The sequence below is a fragment of the Vanellus vanellus genome (genome assembly GCF_965231255.1).
Source record: "Vanellus vanellus genome assembly, chromosome: 3".
Classification (NCBI taxonomy): domain Eukaryota; kingdom Metazoa; phylum Chordata; class Aves; order Charadriiformes; family Charadriidae; genus Vanellus; species Vanellus vanellus.
In genome coordinates this window covers 112,434,584-112,461,186 of record NC_138907.1, presented here as the reverse complement: position 1 = coordinate 112,461,186, position 26,603 = coordinate 112,434,584, and the positions used below count along the sequence as shown (strand labels likewise).

At 36.5% G+C, this 26,603-nt stretch overlaps 1 protein-coding gene across 1 annotated transcript in view; it reads right to left on the bottom strand.

The window, feature by feature from the left end:
• The window catches only part of TAF1B (TATA-box binding protein associated factor, RNA polymerase I subunit B), a 46,981-nt gene extending 21,246 nt beyond the window's left edge, over positions 1-25,735 (bottom strand). Inside the window, exons 1-5 of the mRNA XM_082480941.1 lie at positions 25,653-25,735; positions 25,265-25,360; positions 24,519-24,651; positions 20,944-21,100; positions 14,217-14,316 (exon numbers count right to left, since the gene is read on the bottom strand). Coding sequence (XP_082337067.1) covers positions 14,217-14,316; positions 20,944-21,100; positions 24,519-24,651; positions 25,265-25,360; positions 25,653-25,658 — 492 coding nt within the window. The 5' untranslated portion in view covers positions 25,659-25,735. The remainder of the gene's footprint in view (positions 1-14,216; positions 14,317-20,943; positions 21,101-24,518; positions 24,652-25,264; positions 25,361-25,652) is intronic.
• Positions 25,736-26,603: the final 868 nt, after the last annotated feature.

The window sequence follows — 26,603 nt, the reverse complement described above, 5'->3', positions numbered from 1 at the left end:
GACAAATACCACGTTCCTAAAAAAATGTAGTCTTTCTACAAATGGAGAGAGTAATCCAATAAGTTGAACTGTAATAATGTATTGAAATTTAAGAGTTTGGGAACAAATTTTACTGAATTTCATAAATATTTTGTTTGGTTTGTTTTCCTTCTTCATTAAGTAATGCTTTAAGACAGGTATGGACAAGCTAGAGTTTCTGTTACACAACAGCAAGCTCCCATGATAAACTTGATTACAATAACCCTTTCAACAGTGAACTTCCTCCTCAGCTTTTTTTTTTTTTTCTTTCAAATAAAAGCCTCACCCCTGCTTCTTTTCATTCTGCACTACTTTCTATCCTGAACAAGTACTGCATGCAGCTGTTAAAATGCACAAAAAAATACAGAGTTAGTCAGAAAAAAAAATGATCCCACAGATAGAAAGACACCCACCCCCAACAAAACTAAGATTACAAGGTATCTCAAAACACCAGCAGACCACAGCAGGAATCACTGCTTGTTTTGGAAAGTAAAAGCAGCATAACTGATTAGCAGAATTTGTATGGCTAGAATTTTATACCTCTTTGAAGATTTTTTTAAAAATAAACAAGAATGGCTTCTGTCTTAATTTGAATTCTTTAAATAGTTACCACTAAAAAAAAAAATAAATCATACGGCAATTAATCTCATCCAAATTTTAGTTAGGAAAAGAGGCTCTTACACATCAAACCTTAAATGTTTTTAGAAAAGGACCTCAGCAAACAGAGGAATGTGTCTAAAAGCCAGTCCGATGGATACACTTTCCAGCAAAGCGGAAAGATATTGTCATTCCTGTCTGAATGCTCTGGGAGAAAACAGAGCAAACATTTGACCTGCATTCATGAATTTATTAATAGATTTAGTCAGGAATTACTTTGTTCGAATCAGACCCAAACTAAAATATAAATATGCAATTCACCAAAACCTGGAGCGTGAGACAATCCAAATGGCAGCAGTTTCCTATGAGCTGAGTGATGACTTGATGACCTGAGTATTAGCCAGTAGCAGATTATTAAGTGATATGAAATCCTTCTGAAAAGCCAGTGTGAAAAAAAAAAAGTTAAATATGGGGACAACTTTACAGGATTTACGAAATCTTCAGGTTTCCTCATGATGGTGCCACAAACCCACCCCATTGCCTCGGGCAGGTCTCTTTGTCCCAGTTTTCCACCTTGTGACAGAGCAGCACAACACCACCCTTGAGAGCCCAGCCCTGGAGGAGCAGCCACCGGGCAGCCAAAGGCACCGTGGCATGAAGAGGAGAAATGACCAACATAAAAAGAAGAGAAAGAACCAAATACTCTGCAACTGTGCTGGCTTCACATGGCGTGAGTTAAAGCAGGCTTAAACTCCCACGTTAAATGAAGAAAAGGAAAAGATACACGGAGCAGCTCATTTTTTTCTGCATGCAAAACTAAGACACTATCTTGGTTTAGAAACAATACGAGATGAAGTGATTAATGACTACACCCTAGCACACTTATACATCAGTCTCAGCTAAAAGCAAATTCACTCCAGTAATTCTAAATTCTATATGCTTAACTTTAAAACCTTAATCGCTATTCAAAGACATGAAAAGAAGACAGTATTACCGTAATCTATTCACAAATCCTAGACCTGTGTTTACTTTTAGGGCCAAAAAATATTGCACAGAACTGAAGGCTGTTTAGAAATATTATGGGTAAAGTGCAAAAACCCTTAAGCTGCCATCTCTGCCATTCCAGGATGGCTCCCCCATGACCTGGAATGTATTTACTCTTACATGGCTTTTCTTGTTTCTCCTCTTGCCACGTTTCTAGGCCAGACTTCTTGCAAGCATTTCTTCTTCCTCCTAGCGTTGGGATCATCACTACTGCTCAACAACAAGAAATTTTACATTGTGAGTTTTTATACAAACAATTCCTCTAGTTACTCCACCAAAACAAACCAAAGGACCACTAGAAAAATAGAGGCATGCAAAATCATTTTTCAAGAAGCAAAGTTTTTGCTTAAGAAAACTGTATAGTTTTCATTGCTTAGGATTCTTTGACACAGGCTAGAGATACCCCTTTCAAGCAATGATTTTGCATGATTTTACTATTCTGTCATTCCTAAACATTTTTCAAGTTGAATATGAAACATCTCCAGATCTTTAAATCTGAAACTTTAAACGATGGTATTTAGTTCACCTAACTTAAAGGCTTGAACTATGACTTAAAAAGAAGTTGTGAGATAACTGGTTAATGAAAAATGAAGTTTTACGATCTTAAAAAAAGTCTCCTCAGAACACAAAAACCACATAGTGAAACCCTAACTGAAATCCCAGAACAAAAAAAAAAAAGTGGCTGTACCACATCAATCCAAAAAGATCTGTTTAGCGTTGCATCCAGCAGCAAGCAAGAGAGATGTGTAGGGAGGAATTTAGGAACCAAGCAAGCCACAACGACACTTTACCAAGTAGCTGTGCAGCTTCACACCATTTGTGGCTGAGTCAGCAGTGTGATCTCTGCATTTTTTAGTTACAGATACCCTTTCTTTCATGGCAGTTGTCCAGTCATTATCTGGCCCTTTTAACACCCAAAAGATCCTACCACAAGGAGTTTCACCAGTTACCCACAAAACATATGAAGCCACGGTTCCTGCTGTTTGATTCTAAATCTGCAGACCAGCAACCTTTTCTGACACCTCCCAGTCCTTGTGCTGGAAGAGACATTGAATAGTTGACTCCTTAACACATTCTACAAACTATCACCCTATCTTCCCCTAAGTCACCTCTTCCTTAGGTTGAAAGGTAAGCAGATAAAGTTAATTGTTTCTTGTAGGAAAACTGTCCCTTCATTTGGTGATCCTTGCTGTGACACTCTGTACCTCTTTCTTAGTTCTTCTGTGACTTTGAGAAGAGGGAGAGTATGAAAAGAAAAAAAAAAAAAAAACCAACCAGAATTCTATGGAATATTTAAAAATATTGGGTGCATGACAGATCTATACATTAACATAAAGTTGATCTCCACTTCTTTACAAGAAGTCAGGAATTATTAGAAAATAATTCCAATGTAGCTGGGCTACAACAATGGCACGTTCAAAAACAGCATCGTGAAGGGATTTCAGAAACATGTATAATTAAGATCACACAGATATTTAAATTAAGGCTGGTAACACAAACCTAATAGCATTGATAACACCAGCTTTCAGAGAATGCTACAAATTCTATTCTTTAAAAAATAAAATCTCTTCCTATTTAACAAACATAACAGCATGGACAAACCTGATGATTGATGTACTTCATGGGTGCCCTTGGACACAAAACAGACATTGGTAGAAAAAAAATAGATCTGTGTGTTTTAATAGCAGCTCATGGGTCACTGAATTGTAATCTTTTTTTTTTAAAGAAAACCAAAAACTAATGTGTAATGCTTGCCCACTGTAATGATGCCAAACAAAAAAACCCAAACTTGCATTGTATCTGTCTTTTAAGACCTTCTCCTTCCACTCAATTTATCTTTACTTCTACAACTTTCTCCAAATAGACTTAAAAATATCTTAACTCAACTGTTGGACAAGAAAATTTGAGACATTTCAAGCTGAATTTGCTCCATCTGTATTCTCATAACTGTGAAGCTGAGAGATCATATATTTCAGTAGATGCAGAATGGGGTAAGTTTCCCTTTTTTTTTTGTTCCTCCCCCCTGCCCCCAATTCTGGGGTAGCATCTTTTGAAGACTTGTTCCAAACTGCTCATAATATAGGATTAAGAATTTTATCAAGAAAGAAGACGAGAACAACAGTGAAAAAACAAGACTGAATAAAATAATAAAGACTAAGTAACTTGGAGGTATACTTTTGTTTACGCCATGATTTTTTGTTTAAAATTATCATTCTTCTTTAAAAATGACTTCTGCAAGTTATGCAGTCTTTGCTTGCATCAGTGATACACATTTTACCTTTTCCTACAAGGTTTACTCATCAAAAATGGTCAGCAGACCACTTTATTTTATTAACCATCTTCAGACTAGAAAATTATTTAACGTATCAGCATTCAAAAGAGTAATGTCAGTTTAGTGAATGCATTGTTGTCACCTATCAAATTAGCAATATCAAAGCAGTCACCAAATGGTATATATCATTTTCACAGTAAGAATTTCACTACAGTGACCTCATGCAATATTCAGAATACAAAAATATACAGAGGAATTTCACTCCTCCTTAGACAGTGGGACAAAAAAACATAAAGCCCCAGAACAGTGATTCACTTCATCTGCCCCTCCTAGAAGAGTACTATAATTAGGAGACTAAATCCACACCCACAACTAAAGAAACAGGAGCACTTAAGAAACACTGTCAAGTTTATAAACTTCTATTGACATACCCAAACTCTGTAATGAAGCAAATGCTAATCCTTCTGCTTTTAAGTGGATGAAATTATAGTACCATAAATAGCATCTTTGATATAAAACAATCACAAAGAATGAAATATCATTTGCTGTACAAAAGCAGTCAGCCACATTGCATCCAATTTAGGGTACAAATCAAGGAATGTTACCAGCAAACCTGACAGAGGAATTAGCCTGAAGAGCAGAACAAACACCTCTATTTTTAGCAACACTGAAAATGGTCATCATGAGATTTCTAAGGATTTCAGTGGTCAATATTACAGCTTCACATAAGTTTATGCCATACAAGCTTAGACTTTACCCAGAATATCCAGCCCCCAGCTCTATGTTTGGAGAAAGGCAGGTATGAGCAGCGTGCTGTACAGCCATTCCTCATCGTCCTCACAGACATCACACTCTTCCCTGAGCACCTCATCATTTGAGTACAGACGTCACTTTCCTGTGCTGCAATGAAGTTCACCACTCATCTATATGTGTGAGAAGATACTAACTTCTGTATTTGAAAGAATGATGAAAAAGTACTTAAGGCTTTGTTCACAGTTCAAGGTTGGAAGAATTACCACCGTGAGTGAAAGCAGCATGCAAACTATGAGCTTGCCCAGCCCTCTAGGAAAAGAGCTGAGCGTAGGCAAGAAGAGAAGCATCAATACTCTACTAACAATCTGTCTGCTAATCTCTATCTATCCTTCTTCAGTATCTACGTTTAAGTTATCTAATGAAAATACTCTTCAGTAAGTGATAGAGGTAGCTACTTTTGAAAGCCTCCCAAGGAAGATCCTATCTGCCTAAGTTTAGGCACTTCAAACACAGTAAAATATTTTATCAATTTGTGACTGCAGGAAACAAAACAAAACAGAAGCAGCTCAATGTATCTACCAAGAAAACGCAGACAATTATTTCCAAGGAGAATAAGCCAAGCAATACACTTGGATACAGAAGTGACAGTTTTCATGTTATTTACTACTGTAAATTCAAAGAATTAGTTTTCAAGAAACCTGTAATACTGATGCCACTTCAGGTCAGAACATAGCCAAATTATTCAACCGATCTTAGCAGTATAAATTACATTAAGCTCTCAAACTCTATAACAAGCTGATAGAGATGATTAGAAATTAGTGAGAACTGAATGCCAAATTACTTCTAAAATTAAGCCAGTAGCCTCGAAAACTGAAGACTATAACCAAGTCCTAGTTTTGGTTATATACAGCAGGTAACCGTCAAAATATTGAGCAATCTTCTTTTACTAGTCCATGAGAAACCCTCCAATTTTATGTTTTCCTCCAGGCTACCTGACAGTTCTTCTGCCCCCAACATTCACAGGGAAATCAAAATCAGGAAGCGTCTTAAACTACTTAAACTCATCCACTAAATTTACAAAACAAAATGGCTTTTACTATGCTTGAACAATGCTGAATTGATTCAAATACATTTTTGTGGCACATCCCCAACCAGATTTTACTGAGCAACTCTGTTGTTAGATGGTCACAAGGCACAAAATGTTTATACAGCACAAGTATTAATAATTGTATTCCAGTTGTATCATTGCCTGTAACGAAGACAATCAGAAAGATGGGCTAAATCTGAGGTTCCGTAGCTTTCATCTTCCTACCATAGTAAAACTCAGCAACATTTAACCATACTGTAACATAAATGATTAATATTCCATCATCATTATGAACCTGGAAGAGAAGTCCAGCACTGGGTAGTACCGCACAAAGACAAAAGTCCTGAATTTAAACATGGTTCTCAAGGAGGATAGTAAACGATACAAAAAAGTGTATGTCCTAGATATGAAAGTACATGCTTTAGACCTCTCCAGATACAGTCCTGGTAGGTCACTACACTCCCAGACAGGACTGTTATATCCCTCTTTTTATTGTGGGATCATGGGATAAAGGGAAAACCATAAATAAAAGATCCCCCTTTTGAAGCAGAAGAGGGGGGATTTGACTGCATAGCACTCAGGGACAACCTCCTGGATAAAAAAAGGCAAGAAACAGCACTATAGATATTCTGTAATGAAACAAGAGGTAAAGGTGACTAAGCTGTAAGCAGAAGGGAAACTTAAAAGAAAACCAACCCAAAACCTTGAATTTCAATGCTACAGGTAAATGGGTAAGTCATAAAAGAAATAAGAAGAAAAAGTAAGATTGTTCTATAACTGGAAAAAGTACATGAAAGCATCTCGTTAAAACAATACGTAAGGAAGAGAAAAATTATGTCTGCAAAAAAGCAAACCAGCATCTGATAAAAATGAGTATTTTACAAAGGAGAGGCCCAGATAATTTACACACAAGAAGCTTCAAGGAAATAACTGAGGAGCTCTCTGAAACACAAATGTTGTTTTTTAAATAATTCTAAGAAATCCTAAACATCAAAGAACTCTCCACATTAATATGCAGTATTTAAAAAAATGTAAAAGGGGAGATTCAGGAACTCTAGAATGATTAGCTTGGCACGGATCCTGAACAAAATAATACAATGGTAATGGGAAAAATGGAAGCTAAAAATATCCTGTCAGTCAAGCAACCTTCATAAGGTCAGGAGAGGAGACAGGTGACTGAAGCTCCAGCTCCCACAAGAAGCTGCTCTGAAAATCCTTTTTCCTTTTTTATAGGATAGTTAAAGGGAACCCAAATCAAATTTACCACAAAGTTTCAGTAGAAAACCAGAAGTCATAATTAAACTCAATTAAACTCTGCTGGAAAGGAAAGTGTGCAGAACAAAGGAGCAAAACAGATAGCAGAAGGATATATTAGTAAATTCATCTTAGAAATCAGATCTCCCAAATCCTCAGCAGAAGTGAGATTTGATTGAAGCTGACACAGAAAGACAGGTGCCAGAAGGATTAGTCACAGAGAAATACAGGTACAAAAGTGCTGCCAAGAATAAAATCAAGCAAAAATATAAAAAAAAGAAAACGAATAGAAGAACAAAAAGAAAATACAAGCTATAGAATACTGTAAAAGAAGAAACCAAAGAATTGGAAAGTTTCCAGTCGGCGTAGAGAAGAATGATCATCTCTCAATGTTTAAAGCAAGCCTTTCACTCTCAAATAAAAGAGGAAAGAAATTCAAGCTAGGGAGGGTGTGTCACTCCAACTCAAATAAAATACAATAAATCCAAAGCATCATACAGAATAAAATACTGCGCACTAAAGTGGCACATTCTCAAAACAGGTAAAGTTTTCCAGTCTACTTTAAAAATACATTATGGTTTCTACTTCAACACCTATGAAAGGTTACTTTAAGCAAAAGGAAAACCCTGAATGAAATAGACCTTTTCTTAGGGCAGCAAATATTTATTTTCAAACTCTTCATTTTCCCATCAAAGCCAACATCAGTTCATAATGGAGCATGAATTAAAATTCTTATTGAACTGAACACAACGGACAGCTGCCCAGAGCTACTGGCCTAACCTGACACAGACAAAACTGTACATAACTTTAATGTAGAATGATAATCTATTAAGCCTGAAAGAAAAAAAAAGATATCAGGGAGAAGAAAGAAAGAAGCAGCTTTTCAGTTAGGTGAGAAAAAGAGGAGAAAATCCTGACATGTGCTTTTAAGTTTCATGATTCTTCTCCTCTTGTCCACAACACCAAGAAGCAAAGTATATTGCTGCTGCTTTACCAGGGTGCATTCAAGAATTTTCCACATGCAAAAGTAAGGAAGATGCTAACATCCCTCTCAGCTGGAAGTTTAGAAAGCATTTCTATATCATGGAAAAACCTGAAGAGTAACACAAGGAGTTATTTAAGAATCAAGACAATTAGGGATGGAAATAGGTGAATTATATAGAGCAGAATTCAAACTAAACAGCTTCTGTTAATATAGGTAAGTTGGAAGTAGGATGTGTAAAAGTAAAAAGAAAACAACAATGTATACTAAGACCACCAAAAAGTAACCTGGATATTCTTTTTCTTACATTGCAAGGTCAAAGCTGTCTAAGTACATTTCTTGTTATGGGCAGCAATACTCAGTGGATTATTAAAAAAACAACAAACACTGAGGAAGACAGAGAGGAATGGAATTAAAATTATAAAACAAAAAGGGAAGCATTTTTAAGATAGAGCTTCCTAGAGAGCAAGATATATTAATAACACTCTGTCAACACTGAAGCACTCACTGGCCTTGTAAAAGACAGGTTTCAGACAGAATTGTGCAGCTACTTCCATCTAAGATCAAAAAAGTAAAAACTAAAAACACAGACAGACTTATATAGAGAAGCCATTTTATGACCACGCTCCAGGGCAGAAGCAGCCAGGATAATTTGGTAAATACCCGTTCCTTTTGTCTTCGAGGGCAGGTTGGTGGATAATTTCTGAACAGAATTCATCTGACATCCATGAAGCTCAACTTTCTCCTAGCTCCCCCATCCCTGAGAAAAAGAGATTCTTAGTAACTTTAGCAAGAAATTAATTATTTTAAAGTTGGAGGAGAATGCGAGAGAGGGGGAACTTCACTAAGGTCACATATCGGGCTCCTCGCCAAGTCCAGATACTTGTGCATCTAAAGAGATGACCATTCCTGAAGCTCTTCAGAACAACAGGATCTGAAAGATATTTATGAGACTGCACCTGTCCTGTTCCATGCAGCACATACTTCGAAGCCATGCATTTATTATCTTCAATACTTTAGTAAATCATGTTGCCCAACAGCAATGGAAGTGACCTGCGTACCTATAAATATATATACATACATTTAAGTTTGTGTGTGTTAAGATTGTGAGAATCAAAACCAAAAATTATTTTTGGACATTAAAAAAAAAAAATCTAATATGTATTAATGGTAAAATACACCAAAAAGTAATGAGTTTTGTAAGAAGTAATGAAAACTAAAGGTAAACTTGAGACAGCAAAGCAGAACCAACTTTAAAGCACAAACAAAATAATTACATAAGAGATAATCTGGTATACAGTCCAGAGTAAAAAACGTAAAGAAAAACAGATCTATGGCAAGCACAAGTTGTTGCTTGCTCAAGAGAAAAGGGATTTTGTATGATGAGGATACAGATAAATTCCTAAAAGCAAAATAGAGGATGTGTATCTTAAGGATGCATTCCTACTTCAAGCAAAAAGGGAAGAGGGAATCTGTGTGTAGCTCCACTGGAGGACAGATACTATCAATATATACACAACAAGCTGAGAGCAAATTAGCCACGGAACTTTATACATAGTACTACTAATTTACTAATTCGTTTTAACTCCTACACTAGCAAACTTTTAAAGAAATAGATGTCCTCCACATTAAAAAGGAAACAAAAATGACTTCCACCTAAAAGAGAAAAGATGACTGTGCTCATCAAAGATGTGTTGGCTACTGGCACAAGCCCCAGGATCAGCAGGGATTTACTATAGATAAACAAACTGCAAATATCAAGAAAAACAACTTGATCTCCTGCACAGAATAAAACCCAAAACTTAAATATCTCACACTTTCTTGTTGCATTAAAAAAAAAAAAAAAAGTTTTAATCAAATGGAATAAGAATACTTGTTTTGGTAAAATGAAATTTTGCAGAGTAAGATGAAAACATGCCTTTCTTCTCTTGTATTGGGAACCTACAACTTCTGAACTAAGAACTAAACTGCTGTTTGCCCTGTGAACTCTCTGATCTTGCATTTAGGTAAAACCCATCAACCAGGGGCTAACTTCTAACATACACATGATTTTCATAGAGGAAAGGATAAATAGGATGACTAATCAAGTGAAGGCTTAGAAAGGAGACTTGGAGCAATGGAAAGATAAACAACTCATTTTACACAAAGATATTTTATAAAGTACTTTTATCCTTTATAAAATACTTGTGAGAAGAGTACTTCTCTCCAACTAGGACCTGACACGTGTCTAACAGTTATGCATCATGATAAAGATGATATGGAGAGGTGGTGCCTCCTTTTCTCTTTATTTATGAAGTGGTTGTGCCCAGAGCTCCAAGACTTCTGGACAGAGTTGTCCACATATGATAACCTTTGTGGCAGGTATTTCAAATAAAGTTCAGTTTGGGCAGAATGAAAAATTATGCCCTTCTTATTAGCTGTTCCATTACTAAAATATGAAGGGCTTATCTGCCACCTACGCTGAAAATGTGAAATAGAATACAAAGCATACTACAGCATTTGAATCACTGAATACTTGAGTTTGGAAGGGACCTCTGGAGATCATTAAGTCCAATGCCTTTGCTTAAAGGAGGGTCAACTACAGTAAGTTGCTCAGGATTGTGTTCAGTCATGTTTTGTGCATGTCCAAAGATGCAGACTCCACAGTGGTTCAGTGCAGCCTGTTCCAGCATTCAATGACGCTTACAGTAAGAGTTATATGTTTAAATGGAATTTCACTTATTTCCCATTATCATAGAATCATAGAATTGCTGAGGTTGGAAGGGACCTTTAAGATCATCAGGTCCAACCATTAACCTACCCTGACAAGAACCACTTCTAAACCATGTCCCCAAGTACCACATCTACCCTTTTTTTAAACACCTCCAGGGATGGCGAATCCACCACCTCCCTGGGCAGCCTATTCCAATGTTAAATAACCCTTTCACTGAAAAAATGTTTCCTAATATCCAATCTGAACCTCCCCTGACATAACTTGAACCCATTTCCTCTCGTCCTATCACTTGTGACCAGGGAGAAGAGGTCAGCCCCCACCTCTCTACAACCTCCTTTCAGGTAGCTGTAGAGGGTGATAAGGTCTCCCCTCAGCCTCCTCTTCTCCAGGCTAAACAATCCCAGTTACCTCAGTCGTTCCTCATAAGATTTGTCCTCCAGACCCCTCACCAGCTTTGTAGCCCTTCTTTGGGGCTACATTGACTCCTGTCCATTGACTCCTGCCATTCTACTGGGCATCACCAAGAAGAGAGCCTGACTCCATCCCCACTCCTTCCTGTCAGGTGTTCACACACATTACCGAAATCTCCCCCAGTCTTCTCTTCTCAGTGATAAAAATCCCAGCTCTCTCAGCCTCTCCTTGTATGACAGATGCTGCAATCACCTCTAATTGCTAAATTGTACACAGGACAGGGAAAAATCGTCAGTGATATGGACTCCATTCTGGTATTAAACAGCACAGAAGTTCATCAGCTGGCAAGCCTCAGACTAGTCACATTCCTTGCATATGAAATACTACTACTAAATGACGAGGCATAAAAAAACCCCAACTCTTGTGCATGTACACATACACATGTCACTACATAGAAAGATAGAAAATAGATATGACTCACCATGAATTAATTGTTGCATTTATTTTTTTAAAGCTATAACAACTTCAATCTTGTACATATTCAGTATATTTTGGGTATCTGGGAAATTGTTACTGGAAAAAAACTTTAAGTCACTGAGAATGTTTTTATATAAGATGAGTTATCAAGTTAGGCTTCGTCTGTACGTAACTGATACAATGATACTTAGTATGACTTCAAATCCTTCAAGCTATTATGACATAATAATGTTCTTGATTCAAATTCAGGCTGCAGGGAATTAGCACAGGACATAATTAAACGCACTAAAAATCTGTTCAAAATAAAAAGGAGACATATTGAATAGTCTTGTCAGTTATCAAGATTTTTGATCATGTTTGCAGCTTACATTCACTAGACTTGAAGTACAACAATGGCATTAGAGGATCTTACCTGCCTGGCTATTAACAGTCATAATCCCCTAAAGGTTTTGAAGATAATCGTCTATAGAATATTATATACAGAACACCAAGGAGAAAAGAATGCAGGCTGTATTTTCCGGATGGAGTATTACACAATCCGACTTCCTGCTCCAGGACAACAACCTCATCTCCTGAATTTCTCAAAACTCAGACGTCAAAACTAGATACAGTAAGCTACTAGTAATCTCAGTGCTGCAATGAGCAGCAAGATCAGTCCTGAAACATAAGATGTAGGAAACAGCTAGTAGTAAGGTTTTTGCAATTATCAGCCCAATGATGTAGTCAAAAATGTTAAAACTAAATAAACCTGAGGATGCATTACTAAAGGAACATTTAAGGTAAAGTATAAAGCAGATATTCCTAGAAAGAAGGCGGAACAATAATACTGGAGTGGCTGGAAAATAAACTGTACAGTAAGCTTACACAACTTTACCTATGTATCTCAATGAAAACAAAGTTAAGAGTTTAATTGATTAGTATGTATTCCTACTTATACTTTGGAAGTGAAGGGAGCAGGTGTCAGTATCACAGACAAGCAAGTTGGAAGTCAAAAGTTACACAAATTCAGCTTTTACAACAGCAATTTCCTGTAAGCTAAATAGCAGACCACACTAGATACAGACTCATCATAGGCAATATTAAGATCGGAAAAAAAAAAAAAAAAAAAAAAAAAATCTGATTTGGGTCGTTCCCCCCCCCCTCCCCCCCCAGTTAGTGAAAAAAGGAAAGCGTTTAAGACAGAGGGTGAAGTGGCTAGACTTCCTCTTTTATATAAAAGGTGGAACAAGATTAAATTGACCAGCTTCTGGCTCACAAGTTGTCATGTCCTGCTCCCACGTCAGGACACGCTACAATCCATAGTGGAAGTGTGCTTAGGGAGGGACAGCAGCGTAATCCAAACTGACAGCTCTGGGAGAAAGCAAGCTAATAGGGACTGATGAAATCACCTTCAGGATTGGCATCTGGTCATCCTGCATGCCAGAAACAGCTCTATCCCAAAAGAAAGTTATAAGGTCCTCAAGGGGAATTGCCACCTCCTCTCTGCAATCCAAATCTCCCACTTTGAGGCATGGCACAAGTTTCACAGCTGCTATTCATACGAAAATTTCATCTGTGTGATTTGTTGGATTAGGGCAGGGGGAGTTATTTTATTTAGTCAGGCCAGAATACAAGTTCTATGTAACCACTTTTGAGAAACAAAACCACCTCCAAAGGATGGAGGCAAAGAAAGACAGAGAGACTGAGAATTAAAAGAGTTTGTCTTTTTTAAAAAAAAAACAACACATTTACACCCACATTTCAACCTGATCTATTAAGGAAAGATCTAAGACATAAAAAGAAATCAAGAAGTTTTATATTAAATTTATCTCCTGATTTTTAAAAATTATCCAGACTTTATCCATTTATCCAGACAGGACAGCAGTGGTATAAAAAAAAAAAAAAAATAAGTGCTACAGATTAGCTTCTGAATAACTCACGACCTGCTGAATATAAGATACATATTGGAGAATGGTAACATTACTCGCAACATCATCACTGAGGGCTTGGGCTACGAACACCTTATAGCAGATCAAAACCTAGCTTTTTGTGTTAGCAGCTTTCTGCAATTGTTACCACAATACATAATAAACTTAAATAAGGGAAATTTTCATTTTACTCAAGATTGTCCATCACTCTTCAGCTTCTAGAAGGGCCACAACCCCTTAGTAGCTTTTAGGTTTGATATATTTCAACCAGTACAGCAAGAAACAGAACAAGAGATAGCATCTAAACCATATTTTATGAAAAGGATATGGAATTACAAACAAATACAAGAGATTTTAAATAAGCACCAAAAAGTATAATATATTGCCCTTAGTTGTGAAGACAAATTATTTTTGTGACTGTTCCAAAAGCAGTTGTGAATACCTTTTTCTCCACAAGTACTTACTGATTTCATTTTAAGTTAGGTACTATCGGCTTAATAAGACTGGTTAAAGATTAAAGCACTCCAAATCACAGATTGCACTGCTTTCTGCACAGGCTCAAATAATGCAAAATATGAACTCTACAACATAGGAATAGATCCAATCAATTTATTAGTACAGCAACCAAACAAATTAAAATACCACAACATAACTAGGTTTTGGTCATTTTTCTTAATCTTTCCCTTTAAGAAAAAAATTACCTCTACACAAAAGATCTTAAGATCAAGTCCATATAATTTCATCTTCTCCGGAAAATGCTGAAAAACATTCAAATATGGAATATGACCTTCAACAACAAACCTGCATTAAGAAAAAAAAAAAGAAGACCAAATCAAAATATTCTAAAATATTCTAAAATTAATATACAAATCAACTTCTGATTTGAAATAACGTTAGTATTATACTGCCTAAGCAATTCTATCTGAAGCTACACACCCCTAAATGCTCCACAGGACAAAAATCAGTTCAATCATTTAACAGCCTTTAAGTTCAAGCTCAGATACAATTGACAAGTGGTAATGTTATGGGCTTACAATCAACACCCTTACATGGAGCTTGTTCTGCACATTCTGCAGCTACTGCATTTCTGAAACTGCTCCTTTTGAATGGTATGGATTTTTTTTTCCAAAATTCTAAAGCTTTAAGTAAATTTTACTTTTAAAACACACACTTTCTGCTGGAGGAGTTTGAGTTAGGTCATGTGGCAGGAAGGAAAGTCACAGAATGATGAGCAGATACACAGAACTGAAATTCCATTAATTACACCTGTATTTTATTTTTTTTAAAGTATTATTTGGGTATGAATAGAAATTATTTTGTAAACTAATAAATACAATTTTATTTTTATTTGCATCCAAATAATGCATTTTTTGTTAAAAACTGGCTTTAGTAAGTGGCTGACAGTATTATTTGGGATTTTTATTGACTTTTTCATATATATATATATATATAAAAAAAATCTTAACAACAGCTACTAATAAAAAGCCACCACCACACCAAAACCCCACTCTTATCTATCAGCTGACATTCACACCAGGCAAAGCAAGCACTGAACAAGCATGGAGCCTCAAAGGAACAGACACTACTCTCATTCCAGCTTAAAGCGTATTAGTGATCTCCCATAGGACTAAGCTAGAACCGCCTTCTTGTCTCCTCTTCTCCAAAACAATTTTGTTAAAAAGAGTACATTAAACTAAAATAAGTTAACATTTCAAACAGAGAAGACCCTGTTCTTCATATACTATTAGAGATCTGAAAACAATTTTCTGTCCTGCCAGCAGTGTTATCTGTACAGTATCTCTCTGATCTTGCTACCCATATTAGTAACTTTGTGGTCTATGAACTCTGTAAGTCCCTCCTGGGTTCCTACAGCAGTGGTAAGGCTGGCCTTTGCACCTGCTCCCAATGCGGGGCAGTACCTAAACACTTCAATCTCTAGCTGGATCACAAGCAGAAACACCGATTTCCTCATAAAGCACAGCATTCTGCCACTTCCATTCAAAATGCATCTGGAAGTATGGAAAAAAAAAAAAAAGGAAAAAGAAAAAAAAAAAAAAAGCAGAACGTCTTGACAGACAGAGCAGCCACTGTTGAGGAGGACTCAACTCTCTCCTGACCCTATGGCAATTCACAGGCTCACCTTCCCTCTTCCCAGTCCAGTGCCCTAATCACCACCTGTTGCATGTTATACAGTGTGTATCTATTGAAGTTGACCAAAATTCTATTTAAAAGCTAGCTACTGTAAAGTTTAGTTACATCCTAATTTTTTAAACATACTTAACTGAATTTTCAGTTTTATTAAAAAATTGAATTCAAACCAGGATTAAAATGAAAAGTGCATTTCTTAACCAAAACTCTCTCTCAGCTAGAATTACCCCATAATTTATAATGATTTCTGAAAAATAACAGCAATCGGAAAAAAATCCCATTGTCCAATACTTTTTATTCTGAAGCTCCGCGTGTTAGTCTCTTAAATGAAGAGGTAGAAGTCACTGCAGAATCCTTTCTAATCAAATTGTGTGATGTATGTTTTGCTAACAAAATTTCGGTAGCTTTCCTCAACTAGTGTGAACAGCATTTCCCCACCCTGAGTGCTGATGTGCAATGGTCCATGTGCTCAGTGAGGTTACCATCCAAACCCAGCCCCAGTTGCTCGTCCTCACCATCCCACCCGATCTGCTGAGCAGCTTGCATGACAGCTCCTCTGCTCATTTTAGTCAGTCAGCTGCACTAAATTGAAGAACTTAAACTTGAGGGATGGCTTCACAAAACGGATTGTGCCAACCTAAAAGCTCAACACAACTAGTCGTACTCTGGCTGTATGCTCTTGTTGCTCATCATCCTCTTCCACAAATTCCTCTTATAACAGCAAAAGATTTCCCGTTACCCTGTTTGAAGAAAGAAGGGTTTGTTTCCCATCATCTAACAAACAGAGGAGGCTCACAGATGGCTCCAACAAGTGCAAGAATTGGCAGAGGGAAGGGGGCACATCACACAGGCAGGAGGAGAGAAGAACGGGAAGCAAGACCGTCCTCTTTCAGCAAGTGACCCATTACTGGCTCAGCTGATACGCTTTGCCTGACACGTGTTAAGGCACAATCACACAATTAGCTGACAGATCTGAAGAGCTGGTACAAAGACACAGAGAGCAGCAGCCTCCTGAGCCAGCACAGCAATGGCTGGAAGAGGACAAACAATCAAGACCTTCCTTTGGGTGTGGTGTAGTGGTGATTGCAGCCAAACCACCCCAACAACTTGCTGCCTCCGAAATGGGAAATCCCACCCTCCCTTCAGTCCTCAGCCACACACTCCTCCCTGCTGACAAAAGCAGTTGTGTGACTTCTCAGACAGAGGATTAGATTGAAAACTAGTCTTTGGTCTTCCAGGGTTTGATTTCAACCAGACAGATTTCCAGACTCAGCTGACTGTAGGAACATTTTTGCCAGCACAAGGCAGAAAGAGACTCCTGTGAAGCAAATTAACCTGTGCTAAAATATCCGGTGAAACTTTATTTTGCAAAATTAGTTTTCTGCATATCTACTTCTTTCAACTAATACACCATAAACCGGATGCATGCTAGTACCCAGGGCAAGAGAAAGGTCAGGAACACTTATGCAGGACCACAGGAACTTGGATCTGCTTAAACTGATGTTGAAATCACATCCTTACACTGCAAGAGGCAAGCAATGTCCATCAAAATGGTTTAAAAACCAGAAAGTTTTCACTAAGTTGGCTGTACCAAGTCAAAGCATTGCAGCCGTTTAAAAAATAATGACATCTTTCCTAGCTTGAAATTACTATCTCCGTACAAAAGAATGCTCTTCTCTCTCAGGTTAAGAGTTGTTTTTATGTTCTAAAAATAAATGAAACAGCATAAATACCCTGTTATGAATACAATGTGCTGATGATTCAGGTTTTTAACACTTACTCCAAAAGCCCAGGTTTGGAATAGCATTTCAGAACAGTTTCTTCTGCTGTTCTTCCAAACCTTTCATTTAACCAACAGATGATCAAAACACTTGTAAGACTACATTGTATCAGTGAGTGCTTGAAAATTTGACTGGCACATACAGTACAGAGTCCATGTTCTTTTAATTACAGCAGCAGCAGCCATTAGTAAGGTCCAAGTATGAAAAAAATCCTAGGTCCTCTGTATGCTACGAGGAAATGATGCAGCTGGTAAAGCCACACAGTAATGCCACAAACTGATTACAAGTTTCGTCCTGCCAGCACACCTAGGTATAACCTCATTTGAAAGGCATTAGTTCTCACAATCTCAAACTCTAGCAACTTGAAACTTTTTCCAAAAGCCAACAATTTTATTATTTAGACAAATAATATAAAGTGTATGGAGTATCATGAGACTATTCACAATGGAAAAGGATTTAATGTGTTACATAGAGTAGAAGGTTGTTGAAAATATTATTTTTAAACCCAAATGTCTCTCTCAGAGGAGGTAATTGTAGTGTTTTTCTTCTAAGTATGTCAAGTAGCAAGGAGGAGTATATTTTTGGTGTTGTAAATCCTTTAAAAGCTGGCAGATTGCCCTACCATGGTGCCTAAGCATGTATCACAAGGGAGGAGTGGTAGTCAGCTGACTTCAGGGTAGGGAAAAAACCAAACTGAGGAGAAAACAAGGCAGAACTTTAAGCACAAGTGTAATTCAACTGGTTTAAATAAAACAATTTGCCTATAAAGATTTAAAAGGTAATGCTGCATACTTAATGTTTTCTCTGCATAGTTTTCATCTCTGGTCTGTCGCTATTTTGATTTGTGTATCTTAATGCATGCAAAACTGTGAACATTGTCTGATTTTTTTAAACTTAAATATTCAGAAGTTAGAAAACAAGAATTTTATGGTAGTACATGCAATTTAAAATTCTTTCCCCTTCTTCATCAAACTTGTGAAAGGCAAAGACCTTAAGGGTAGGGAGGGAAGCATGATAATGTAATTACAGTCTTATACAACTATCGTATCATGGTAAAACTTTGCAATACAAATGAAATTCTTTTAAACATCACTTTCAGCATTTAATTCAGTTCATATTTTCAGTGCATTTAAAGTCACTGAATCATTCCAATTTAGCCACTTTTAAAAGTATTACATCCATAAATTTCATCTAATTAAATATCTTCTCATTCAAATAATCTTATTTCAATTTCCAATTATTAGTTTTTGATTATGCCTTTCTGTACTGCACTTGATTTTTTTGTCTCTCCTTTTCCAGCTTTTTTTGCCATTTTCATGGTTCCTCTAAACCCTTTCATGCAAATGTGCTCATCTCTTAAGGATCTAAGTACAAAGGATGTCCTCCAGGTTCTGAATTATTTTCATGGACTCCTCAATTTTTGAAGTGCCAAATCAATAATATACCATTAATGTGCAAACGACACAATCAACCTTTCCTCTTAACAGTTGACTTCAACAGTCTTGTATTTTTCTAAACCAGACCATCACACTAAGACAGGAACCTGTGAAGATGTACTTGCCTCATATGACCCCATATGCTTTCCAGAAACAGTTTCCAAGATACAGTAGCCCAAGAACAGATATTTAAATTATTCATTTTTCTCTCCAAACAGGATAGGCTAAGCAAGAATTCTTTACTGTGACCCATTTGGTCTGTCCCAGTAATTGTAATATACTATTTGGATTTTTGCCATATGCAAGCATTACCAGGTAGGATCTATATATTTATTTTCTAATAATTGACAAAAATACAGAGTATACTACAGTACTTCCAATTCCTACAGAATTTCCTTAGGAAGACACTAGTCAGTAATAAATCTTGTTATTGAAAACTGCTTTGGACTTCTACTATTTCTTAACCCACTCAATAAATACTTCTGGGTTGAATTCTGAATACTGTTGCATTTTCTGAACATTTTACAAGCATCTTTTATGCAATGACAGCATATCCAGTTATGCAAATATGCAATGGTTTGTGCAATTCTGATTGATGAAGCCAACAGCCACCCTCTAAAGTTAAATCAAAGGGTTAAACATTGTTTTGCATAGAAATAAATTAGCTAGTATTAACTACTGTACTTTGAGACATACAAACCTCCCCATTTTGAAAAGTACTTGCAAAAGAGCGTTCTTCAGTACCCACCCTTCTCAGAAAGCTTGTATAAAGCTAGAAAAGCACAGGCGAAGCTGGCACTCCAGGGGGGAGAGGCCATGATGGCAGATCAGGCTCTGGGGTAAACTCCTCTTGCACTCATCACACTTTCAGCAGCAATACTAGTTATATGCACCACAGGTGGGGGATGATGTACTTATTGCCTTGCCTTTTAGCTCACATGTAATTTATATTTTTCAAATATATAAAAGAAGTGAAATCTACCTTATCAACAGAATTTTGAATCAGTTTTTCCTTTATTTTGTCCAAGTTTGCAATTTGAATTGACAACTCACAATTACTTGCATTGGCAAGTTACTGTTCCTTAAATTTTGGCAAAGTAACATTTTTTTCCCCATCTTTTTAGAAATACCCAGTATTTCAACACTTGTTAAAAAGGAGTATCTGTATACAAAAGGTCTTCCAAGGAAGATCTAAGAATTCCTGAATTTAAACCAGGAGAGGGCCTGACTTAAAATATTTATTGTTAACAAGAAAAGTTGAATTATTTTTCATTCCTTAAGTAGAATAGAATATTTCAGTTGGAAGGGACCTACAATCATCATCTAGTCAAACTACCTGACCCCTTAAGGGCTGACCAAAAGTTAAAGCACGTTGTTAAGGGCATTGTCCAAATGCCTCTCAAACATTGACAGGCTTGGAAGTAAATAAGGAATGTGTTTATAGGCTTGTAGAGGGGAGAAGGGAATTGCATTGTCAGCAATAGTTTGACAGTCTCCATTTCACATCAAACCCTACTATTAGAACATTTTATCTCTACTATATTAAAAGCTGTATTATTCTAAACTCTGATAATTACAGATATAAAGATATGAAGGCAAAAAAGGACTTCCTATATTAATTTCTGTGCCCAACTCCATTGTGTGAAGCTACTTAGCTACCTTTTAGATCACTATATACTCCTGATATTGTTTGTACGATGACACTGATGTAAGTCCTGGAGAATGTTTACTCATTTAATTTTGGCATGCTGACAACAGCAAAAATAGCAGAAGTGTGACCATACACACCTCCACTCAATCTTAAGAAATATTGAAGGAGAAGGATAAAAACTTTTTCAGATCCAAAACCTTCCCCCTTACAGGTCTTTGAGATTCACTGCAAGCAACAGAGGAGAATATTCTCCAAAAGCAGCAGCACAAATTGTTATGTCAAAGACAACTAAATGGAGAGAACTTTTCACTATTTCAGAGCAAATTAGTAAGAGGGCAATAATACAGATGTAATTTTTAAAATATGTATTATTTATGAAAACAACAAATACTTCACTAGAGACAATTCATACCTTAAGAGATCAGATAATGTAATTGGTTCTCTCAACCAGAGTAAAGCCATGTAACAAAATGAAAGGGTCAATGGCATTGTCATCCTCAGTTTCTCCTTTCGGTTCTTCATTAAATACAAGCTACCATCTACCGATCCAGAGCACACAGAGGTGCTTTCTTGGGTTCATGTTAAAAACAGAAAAGAAAAAAAAAATTGATTGATATGACATACATGCACACAATCCATGCTATACAGAAAACAAGATAAAGGAACATACAAGGAACTTTGTTCAGCAACTAGCAACATTCTGAAATCATTACTTTCAGTAGTTAGGTAGTTTGTTTACTTTTCTATTAAACAGCTTAACTCTAATTTATTAATCTACTATGATATGAGATGACAACCTGTTTCATAAACTGCTACTTCACTTGACTAAGACACTGGATCATATGAAGAGACAAAACTCATTCTAGTACCATCAAAACAGACTTTTTGTTGGAAACTACACTTAAACCTGGAGTTCTAGAAGGACATTAACTCCTATACAACATAAAACTAACATTACTTACAAGCTGGAAACACTATTTTCCATTTGAGAGATAAGGGAACAGTGGCAAAACAAGGGAAAATTTGATGTGCTTAAAACAATGCCTCAGAGTTGCGCATTAAAATACAATTTTAAACTTCACAGTCAGGACTTTCAACAAGAACATGATTTACACTGCAGAAATTTTAGCGAGGTTAAGGTATGTAACCATCTGCCATATAATCTCTAACTCGAAACATAAGTATTCTTTTAAAACAACATATCTACATTCAATGAAAAAGAAAATAGAACAAAAATATAGCACGTAGTAGAGAAGGTAGGAAAAAAAAACACCAACCAACAACAAACAAACCAACCTCCTTACTTCCTTAATGAGATGAATCACTGAAAACTAAGAGAAGCAGCAATGAGAAATTTCATTTAGGGGAGTGATTTATGAGTTAGGAACCTTTTCAGCAGTGAAACCTGGGAGTTCAGGGAAGGAGGAAGAGAAAAAGAAAAGCCCCTCTTCCCTACACCCTGACCCAGCTAGGACAAATGAAAAATGTTTTGTATTTAAAGCACACCAACACAAAATATCAGCATCGATTCCGTAGAGATTTTCTCACTGTTTCCCCACAGATTGTTCACCTGTTTGGACAGGAACAGCGAGGGCTCCCCAGCTGGGAGCTGCAGGGCCATGGCGAGCAGCCTGCAAAAAACCAGCTCAAAACTGCAGAGAGCTTGGCAGCTCCATGGTTGTGCTGGTAGGTGATAGCCAACCCTGTAAGGTGACAGCGGTCAGCAGTCGAGGTCCAGCGCCCACCGACAGGCAGTATGAAGACAGACATTGCAGATACCGTGTTCCTGAGCCAGAATTGGTCTTTGATGCCACCTACCGGCTCCTAAAACGGCGGGCGGTAGAACTAGGGACACAGCAACTAAAAGAACCGGCTCAAACATACACCTCATACAGACTAAGGCAAGGTCTAGATGATGGCATCCTACAAGGTCTATCACGTATAGGTGCGTGGCAGAACAAAAGCAGGAACATCAGTTAATCCCTTTAGTCAACAGTTTCACCTTTTACATGGATACTTGTGCTTAAAGGCAGCTTCACAACTGAAGCTTCATTATTAATTTCACATTCAACTCAATTTAAAATAATCCTCGTTATATCTGTGGCCTTAATGATGGCACTCAATTTCCTTTTATTTCTTCCAGCTTATGCAAGGCATGACAACACACAGTTACACACATATAATAATTTAAGAGTTTAATAGGCTTCTCTAACAACATCTCAGTGCTATACTCAGTGGAATTTGCTATTATCCCTACACAAAAATAACAAAAAAAAATGCCTGCACATTGGGCAAGCCCCTTAGGAAAAAGAGGGTGTTGAGCTTTCCAGTCTGCAGCAATAACAGCTCTGTAAAAATGGCACTGAAAAGGAAACTTATGAATCTTCACAAGAATTTATAATTGACTAGAACACATCTAGTATTACTTGTGTTGAATTTCAATACACAAAACAATTCCTATGTTTGTCTGATTTCACGAAAATGTACTTTTAGTGTTGCTGAACTCTTAATCCATTCCAAGTGCTTTCAGTGAAATTAGTATGACTGCTTAAAGCTGAATTCAATCTCTGAAACAGCAGACCAAGAACACATTAAATTATAGCCTATCTTAAGACTATCTAGCTGTTCTAAACTGCTAAGAAACATAACTATAAAAAGCACAAGTTTCCAGGAAGAAAGGGGTTCCTCCAGACATCAAAAAGGGGAAGAAAATTCAATGGAATATTTTCACTAGATATTGCTCACTCAATTCTTTTCTTTTCATGTAATATATGTCTGTATATCACCCAAGATCTGCAACATGTGCAAATATACAGCAATTTTTTACCTGAAAATTTTGCATTTTAATATACAAGGATGAAAGGTACTCACATTGTATTCACAAAAAAATTTGTCACGACTTTTGCACCTTTTTCCCCTCTCTAATCCTGTTTGGGTTTTCAAAATTTCTTGTCTTTTTTTTCTTTTTTTTTTTTTAATTGCCACATATCAAGTTTCTCATTCTATTACCATTTCTGAACTTTGCAAAATAAAGAGAAAAACATGAACGAACAAAATTGCATTCTTCTGAGGGTAGACGAGCAATATCAAAGAAGACCAGAAATGAGACATAAAGAGGAGAGTACATAACAGGGGGAAAAGAAACAGTGAAACAGATAAAGAAGGAAAAGGCAAGTAAAGAATAAAGGAAAAAAGAAAAACTATCAGAAGTTTAAAATGAAAAAAAAACCCTTTCAAATGTGCCTTGAAATGTATTTCCAGTATCAGACATTGCAGCGTTGTCTAGCATTGCACTTGCGCAGTAGCACCAAACACTCAAATTTTCTGTAACATTTTAATTACAGAATGCTAAACATTTTAAGTATTTTCAAGTTGATATTGTGAACAGAAAATGCTGAAACGTTTTTGACAGAAGGGGTTATAGAGAAAGAAGTACAAAGAATGCAGAGACAAAAGACACAGAACTACCAAAAATACTGCAAGAAAAAAAATTAGAAAGCTAAATATAAGATAGGAAAAAAAAAAAAAAAAAAAATCAAACACCGAAACACAAAACCCCCAAAAAACAAACTCATGTTTTTTAACATTAAAGTCACAACTGACAGCTCTGCTATTAGCTAAACAAGTGCTTATTCTTTAAAGCTGCTGTGTTTGTGAACATCTAGCTTTGCAAATACAACAGCAATTTTTTCCCACTCCAAACAAGAGGCATGGAGCAAACCTGTTATAAAATAGAACTTCCTTCTGCATTTCCCATTGTATTTCCAGGTCCTGTTCCATTTTCATGTCTTTGGGTAGGGGCTGGGGAGGAAAGTCTTCTATTTCTCGTAGAACATAAAGTACTCTACTAGCAAACAGGACTGAAAACTTTACACTTTCCAACCAGTTCTTCCAATTCATTGTACGTGAATATACTTTATATATATTTATTTATATTAAAAAAATATACAAAAATGGTTTCCAGATAGCTCGGTTCATTGCTCCTACCTGAGACCTTGCTAATTGATGAGGCAAAGCTGCAATCGGTCTGTAGGTCCCCCTCACTTTCAGAGAGAGATAACAAGTGAAGAAGGCTAGGTCTCTCTGGTTCACTGTCCACATCAGTACTGCTATCGCATACCTATTTTTTGTAAATAAGTCATTGTATTACCTGTCAGTTACTGTTTCAATCAGAAGAAACCAAATAAAGCATGATAGATGCAAGATCAACAGTAAATTAAGTTTAAACTCAAACTGTTCACATTTTCACTTTCTCTATGAATCACGATTAACGTAAGAAAACCCTGCAAAAAAAAGTATTTTTAAAAGATATCTCAAAATAAATTGACTTCTAGTGATTATATTACATTTCAATCTGCTACAATGACCAGAAAACTGGCAGTATATAGAATAAAAGCTTGATGAAATAAGTAACTTCAAGAGAGCAGGCAGGAAAGGATGGTAGCTGATGATACATTTTGTATTGTAATTTCTGCTCTATCTACTAACCTTCTATGCCAAGACAAAGCAATGTTTTTAAATAAGCAGTTTTTCATACTCAGAGAAGTATTTGTCTCTCGAAACAGGAAAAAAGTGAACAACAAAATGGACACGTGGAACCCTGTTTAGAAGACATCCTTCATACTGAAGTGACATTAATACAAGGTAGATATATAACTTGAACAAAGAAGGTTTCTGTTGCTGCTTTTTGCAAAGATACTAAACATCTCATGGCATTTGAGCTTTTCACTTACTGATAATGCTTTGACAGTTTCCCCAGCTGGTCTGTTGCAATATGCCTGTTTGGTCTTCTGAAGGTAACGCCTCCAAAAATTGCACAGAATTTCATCCTGATAAATACAAATGCATAGAGATTAGCACAAAGTTAACAAGATCATTAATTGCTGAGAGAACAGAGCGTAATTGCTAACTCAGGAATCTAAATAATGTTCCAGTTCTAATTTTATTAACTGTGATTTACAAACTATGTTTCAAAATTACCAGAGAAACTAAAGTTTGTTTTCATATGCACCATGGTTTTAGATGGGGAGTTATTTCATTCACTTTAAAAATTACAATCTTTTAAAAACATGTCCTGTAAAACACACACAGTGTATAAAACTCACACGGACATCTACATACCTTCATTTGTGGACATACTCCTAATGCTTCTAAAGCTTCAGCTTGTTTCTTGAGTACAAGCTGAAAGCCTTCACAAACATACCATTCACAACCTCCATCTAAGTAAAAAAAAAAAAAAAGTATGTCTTTTTTTGTTTGTACTGTTGTAGGGTTTTTTTTTTAACTTTATGCACACTTATCTCCACTTAATATTCTGTTCTATTGGTATCAGGACAGAGACATGTCTGTCTATTAAATAATTTTAGATCCTAGAGCATAGACCAGCTACACTGAACACTGCATTAATTTCCATACATTCAGTTTTAATCAACAAGAAAAGCTACTGAACAAGCACTTTTCTCCACACATTTCCCAAGAATAATATATTTCACTATAATTTCTCGTGCGGCATTTGTAATCAAGTGGAAAGTTGTTAAGTGACCAGTTTTAAAATAACTGCAAACCTGTCATTAAAAAATTAAATGTGATCATTTCTTTTCCATCCCCAGCACAGAAAACTGGAACACATTACGGTGGTGAGTCAGGCAAAAAACAACCATATCACCAGGTTCTTCACCATTCTCTCCCACAGAATCATACACATTTAAATGAAAGAAACTTTCTCAGAAATTCAGAACTTCTAGCAAATCTCAGCACAACATGAATTTCATAAGGAATTGGCCTTCTCCAATCTATTCATTATTCCCTCAGACTGTTACAATTAATTTTCACCCTTACCTTTCTATATTTACAACTCCTGTCTCTTTTTCTGCAGGCTTTTAGTCTTAGAAATTTTCTCTGCATTTCTCAACTTCCTTTTCATTCCCTCCCCACCTGTTCTTCACTATTTTTCCTTCCAATCACACATCACATCTCACCATCTCAGAAGTTATCTGCCCAAAGCTTCTGTCCTGCTTTAATGACATTGGCTTTAACTGTTAATCACAGATACAGCTTAGTCCTATAAATGCG